This window comes from Triticum dicoccoides, chromosome 7A (genome assembly GCF_002162155.2).
Source record: "Triticum dicoccoides isolate Atlit2015 ecotype Zavitan chromosome 7A, WEW_v2.0, whole genome shotgun sequence".
In the NCBI taxonomy this organism is placed as follows: domain Eukaryota; kingdom Viridiplantae; phylum Streptophyta; class Magnoliopsida; order Poales; family Poaceae; genus Triticum; species Triticum dicoccoides.
In genome coordinates this window covers 496,324,253-496,330,596 of record NC_041392.1, presented here as the reverse complement: position 1 = coordinate 496,330,596, position 6,344 = coordinate 496,324,253, and the positions used below count along the sequence as shown (strand labels likewise).

General features: G+C 44.7%; 1 protein-coding gene across 1 annotated transcript; it reads right to left on the bottom strand.

Annotated features, from left to right (window-relative positions):
- Positions 1 to 605: 605 nt before the first annotated feature.
- LOC119332164 (60S ribosomal protein L18a-like protein) lies at positions 606 to 2,888 on the bottom strand. Its single transcript, XM_037605337.1, has 4 exons — positions 2,598 to 2,888; positions 2,372 to 2,498; positions 1,788 to 1,902; positions 606 to 986 (listed from the first exon to the last, which is right to left on the bottom strand). The coding sequence occupies exons 1-4, from the start codon at positions 2,758 to 2,760 to the stop codon at positions 924 to 926; spliced, it is 468 nt and encodes a 155-aa protein (XP_037461234.1). The 5' UTR covers positions 2,761 to 2,888; the 3' UTR covers positions 606 to 923.
- Between the last annotated feature and the right edge of the window lie 3,456 nt (positions 2,889 to 6,344).

Sequence of the window (6,344 nt, the reverse complement as noted above, 5' to 3'; positions counted from 1 at the left end):
GAACCAGCATGAAAGGGGTGATGGGAGGTGAGGAGAACGTACCAACTATGATTTAATATTAAAGAAATTACTATTATTAAGTAAATACCCGTGCCAATGCACGGGGCTCAACCATTTTCCAACGCAACAAAAAAAAACTATACAAGACAAATCTTGATACAAAACAAAAAGACAAATAAGATTATGTTTTGGATAAATCATATATTTTCTGTCATTGCTTAATTTGACAAAATAGCTATGTGTCCGTGATTTATCCGTTGAGTTATCAAATATAAAAAGATTGATTACTATTTATTTGTGAGGTAAATACACTAGGAATGCCTAAATAAAGTATCTCTACTTTTATTCCCGTGATGACTTTGAAGCATATGATTCCCCGACAACAAAGAAACATCGTCGTTTCCGGACAGAAGCAGCGTTTTTTTTAAGATACCCCTCTGTTCACAAATATAAGATGTAGTAATTATTTTTTCTAAATCGGATGAATATAGACACGTTTTAGTGTGTTTGTTCATTCATTTCAGTCCTATGTAGTTCATATTAAAATATCCAAAACATCTAATATTTTGTGAGGGGAGGGTGTACAAATTTCTATTAAAAATGTGTTTCACAATAAAAAATCACTCTTCAAAACAAACGATCTTGCTACCACAGTTACAACATACTACTATATCCCAGAAAATAAATTGCCGGACTAACAATTCAACACACAGATCACATATATACGCCCCTGTGAATGATATAAGATAATCGATTGTGTTATTCACATGGATGAACCGTATGGTACAACTATAGACATGACAAATATGGCGAGGAACATGTGGATTTGGATTGCCGACTTCCAGCATGACAGAATAAGGCCATTAAGAATCTGGATTGATGACTTCCAGGCTCCAGCGTCACCAGAAAGGACGCATTCCTTCTCAAAAAAAGAACGGACGCATTCTTACGCCATTGAGCATGAAAGGGACTACTGCAAAAATGCCCTGCAGGAGAATTTTTCGTTACAGCCAACAAAAACTGGAATTAGTTAAATGCACTACACAACATCAGGCATCGATCTCGATCTCAACAGTTTAATTGACCCAATTTCTTTGGCACAACTCCCTGTGTAACATTCAGGTCGAGAGGGGCACACTTTCTATTGCGACATGCCATTGTAGATGTACCATTCGACATAAACTAAACCAAAGGCATATACATCAAACCCATATGGTAAGCGAGGCTACTCGTTTGTTCTATGTTCATGTCTCATGCGACAATTTCTGATATTGTAGCTCGTAGCTCTGAATATTTATCTTCTCAAAAATGATGCAGCTCCATGTTATTTCAACTGTTCCAGCTGGGTTGGTTCTTGTTTCTAGGCATAATAACCAAGGGAACATATGCTAGCAAGTCAATATCCTAGCACAGATGTAGGATGTTGTGTTCATCGTTGCTTACTACTAACATTTGAAAACGGCCCTTAATGGATGATTTTTGTTGCACTTCTCAACCACAGCATGAGTAACTAACAAAAAAAGTCAATGGTGTTAGTGGTATATTTTTTGAACTGAAGAAGAAGCACTTTTAATTTTTTTTCTTCTTTTTTGGAGATAGAAGCACTTTCAGTAACAGAAACAAAGATCACACAGCTTTATAAAATTAACTTTACAGGAAGCATTCGTGTAAGGAAACATTAATAAGTATCTAAGTGTTTTCAGTTCATTTTATATACAAAAGACAAACAACAGCGCACCGGAAGAAAATGCTAGTATGTGATAAGCTTTAGAAAATGGAGTACTTACAGCAACTGTGCAGGCAATCAATCCAGGCTTCTCCCGGTGATCCAAAGCAACAAAGAATAGAAGAAAAGCACCAATATACCAGGGAATTGCAGCCAAGAAGAACCCTAGTAAGAACCTTCAAAACAAAACCAACCTAAAGTCTTTAATATGGATTGACTGTGCTTTCATTTTAAATTTGCAGGTAAGAACAATGAACTTACACAAACTCCTTAATATGAATGTTATAACGATGCTAAAAGATGGCAGTTTACTAGATAGCAGCACAGTAGCACAACACATTCCAGAAGTAACCAAGCCAGTTTAGGACAATCCTCTTCTGCTGTATCAACTTATATCATAATCCAATTCCAGTACCATTTGATTGCAAATTCTCACTAGCAAGGATGGCATGTTTTGGACCTGGAACATATCCTCCAAATGCTGCTCACCCAATTTGTTAATGAAACAGTCACTCGTGCAATCCCCCATTCTTCACATACCAAGTAGCAACCAAGTGTCACATACTGTTACCTACTCAAGAGTTTCCTAACTTTGCCACATCGATCGCATTGGAGACAAACACCACCAAAAGGAAGGACACTTACAAAACCCAGCCGACGCCGACGCCGACGCCGCAGAACGGCAGCCGCGGCTCCCGGACTGGGAGGCCCTCCACCAAGACCTGCTGCTGGATGGTGCACGGGAAAGCAACAACGCCCTGAGCAGCGCGTCCTGCGCGCCAAGACACAGACGCACGCACACAGGGAGTCGTTTCAGTCTCCACGGAGACGGGCCGGAGCTGGAGGGTAGTGCGAGAGAAGGAGCGCTGACCTTTCAGGGAGGGGTCGTAGGCGGCTGCAGCGGCGGGCGGCGGCGGAGGAGGGGAGAAGGTGCCGTAGTGGTGGTGGTGGTATGGGGGAGGAGGGCTGGCGCCGGCAACGGGGAAGGCGGAAGGGAGCTTGGCGGTGGGGTCCCTGGTCTGTTGCATCGCCATGGACGAACGAATTTCGAGAGATCTCGAGGTGTGGTGGTGCGCGCTGTGTACTTCTGGAAGGGGAGAAAAATGTCGCCGGTTCTGGGGAAGAATATAAACGGTGGAGAGGAAGCGCGTCCGTCTATCGTGCGACAAACAGAGAGGTGGACTGAATACAATGTTTTGTTTTGGATGGGTGGATTAAACACACCAGGGTCTCCCTAAAAAAAAACACCAGGGTCTTTTTTATTCGAATTCAAAGGATTTATGAAAATTTAGAGGATCTGATCAGTAAAAAAACGGAAATGCTTGCACTCAGCCGGCTGAAAACACGTCGCGCGTCAACTGCCTCATTTGCTGGATGTGTGTCCTATGGACTCCACTTTCTCTCTAGAAACACGAGTCTTCTCATGTTCACTTGTTCGTCCCGGTATCTCGCACTCTTATCCTCTTCTGCAAACGCCGCTCCATTGCACCTCAGCACATGCTACTTCAAACGAATAGGGACGCGGCACGGGGGAACGGCCTGCCGCCTGCCGAAGCTCTCATCGCCGAAGGCTCGTGTGCCGCTTCAAGGCGACGCCCTCATGGATGCAAGGGACATTGCGATGCCGCTACAAAAGGGGTTTCGTCGTGGCCTAGTGCTACAAGCCCGGCCACCGGGGTGCTATGTCCCGGCCGCGCAGGCGCTGGTTGCCGACAGTGATGTCGCGACTATCAGTGTGTTTCGAAAACATGCATGTGTTTGGCACACTGGTTTGTAACATGACCACTGTAGCGGAAACATCGTCGGTTGTGGAGGCGTTGATGACGCATGTCACTGGGCTGCAACGTTGCCCATACTCCAAAAAACATCACCGGTGTTGCAGACCGGCCACGATGGCGGTTGTTGTTAAATGAGGGACGCTTTGCAACATTGCTCATGTTTCGGAAACATCATCGGTGTGTCGCTCCATCTGAAAGATCATATGGGGATGCCTTGCTCCCCTAAAGTACGCGTGTTTGCATGGAGAGTTGTGACCAATTTACTTGCCACCTGAGCCAACAAATTTTTGCGCCATCTCGAGATTACTGATATATGTCCCCTATGTGGCGTGGAACGAGAGAGCAAATTCCATGCATTTTGTAGCTGCCCACTGGCTAGAGAGCTATGGCGTGCTATGGCTTTGGACTGGAATATCCCCAAGATGAAGTCCATCCGCAACTCCGGACCAGAATGGCTTTTCACATTACTAGAACCCCTAGACGAGATGGCGAGGTTGGTTGTGCTCATGACCATGTGGTGAACTTGGTTCGTGCGGAACGAGATCACAGATGACAAAGCGCCACCCTCAACCGAAGCCTCTCGACGTTTCCTACATGGATATATTAATTCACTCTTGTGCATCCAGCAACACCCTCATGGAGATCACGTGAAGGGGAAGATGGTGGTTCCTGCAGTACACCTAGGTGCATCGGCGTGCTCCGTTCCCAAGTTGTTGTTGCGTTGGTTACCCCCCGAGATGGGCTGGACCAAGCTTAACATGGACGACAGCTTCATCGCGTCTACGGGCGCGGCTGGCGGTGGTATGATTCTCCGTAACGATAAATGCGAGATTATCTATAGCGCATGTAGGGAGATTTGTACTTGTGATAGTGCTTTGGAGGCCGAACTAGTAGCCTATAGAGAAGGGATATACTTGGCCTTGCACCGGACGGACATGTCAATCATAGTTGAGCTAGATAGTGCGGAGCGGCGACGATGCTCACAATAACCACGACAGATAGATCGAGGCACCGCTCACTCATTGAGGAGATCCACAGGTTGGTAGATCTTGATGCTAGGGAGATTTTATTTACTTATTGTAGTCGCTCGTAAAATAATGTTAGCCATGAGCTGGCCGCGTATGGGCATAGTACCCTCGAACCGCAATCTGGCTAAATGTCGGGACAGGCTTTGTTGTAACTTGGGTATGGATGAGAAGCCTCCTTGAATAATGAGAATCTCCTTTACCCCTGTAAAAAAAAGGAAAACATCATCGGTGTTGCGGACATTCGATGCGGGTTGATTTAACGGTGGGGACGCGCTGACCAAGATATTACAAGTGTGTTGTTTGATTCGTACATCGCAACTTATAGGATACAATATTTTTTAAAGATTCTTTTCCATCAGAATTCATAGGAATTGTTTCGTCAACTCCAACCACATGCGTGGAACTGAATCATATATAAGTACTAACCCATTTTCCTATATATATATATTAGAAGAATATCCGTGCTGTAACGGGGCCACATTAACTTTAAGAGCTTAATATTAATTTCTCATACATATTAAGTGACATTGGCGACCTTTTTTACCATCAAATTCTCACACACACTCTCTTCCTCCCTCTTCCTCACTCTCTTTCCCCCCTCCCTCTCTCTCTCTCTCTTTAATACACACACATATCCATCTTATTGCATACGGGATCATAATCCATCTATTTCACACACACACGCTAGTGCTTAATAATATGTATTATGTGTATTATATTTGCCACCACAACTGAGGAAATTAATTTCATGTAAATCGGCCAGCCACAACTCCAAGAATACGCGGAGGAGGTGGCCCGGATCGGCGTCGGCGCCGTCCGGCGCGGGCCATGGGCCCGCTTCCAAGTGCGTCTGCGCGCCGGCCACCCACGTCGGGTCCTTCAAGTGCCGCTTCCACCGCACCAACTTCCAGGGCCACGGCCACGGCCAGGGCCAGGGAAGCCGCCCTTCTTCGCCCCTTCCACCAGCCGCGACCAACGCGGTGCCGCGGGACCCGACCTCGCCGTCCTCGTCCTTCGGCACCGTCGCGACCCAGTGACGCAGCCCAAGCATCGGCCTCGAGAATCAAGAACGCTCGACAACAGAAAGGGAAGGGAAGGTCATATACATGCCATAAGAAAGAGAGTTTATTTACTACTCCCTCGATGTATTGTTTCCTTTGTTTGGAGATTGATTACCATCCGTGAGTTAAGGTAAGATTAATGTGATTGAGCGATTTTTCTGAAAATCAATTATTTGTTTTCTAATTAATGTGATTGAGTGATTTAAGGTAAGGTTAATTAATTTAGATTTGATTTTTAAAGATTGTTCATGATTGATTTTACATTACTAAATAACTTGCGTCAGTATGGAAAGTTCTGATCTGTTCAGATTTCTTTTGTTGTGTGAGAGGGTGACGTGAAAATAAACCGATGAAGTGGGGGAAGGAGACGGAAAGAAAAAAAACCCAACAAAGATGGGAGGAGGTGCCCAAAAAAACCATGAAAGATGGGACGAAAAAAAACTGGAAGCGAGACTACCAACTGCTTCATTAGGAATAGAAATATATATTGTGCAATCATGTGGTGGTATTCTAAGATGACACAACACTCTATTCATGTATCTTCTCCCTCCGTCCCAAAATAAGTGTGTCAATCTCAGTACAACTTTGTACTAAAATTAGTACAACGTTGAGACACTTATTTTGGGACAGAAAGAGTACTATTGTGTTGCACGCCCATTTTTTATTTCCAACGTGCAACCAATTTCCAACAATGCGGTCGAGTGGGTTCTCTTTGGCTAAACCAACACGGTAGGTTTTATACGGCAAGAAG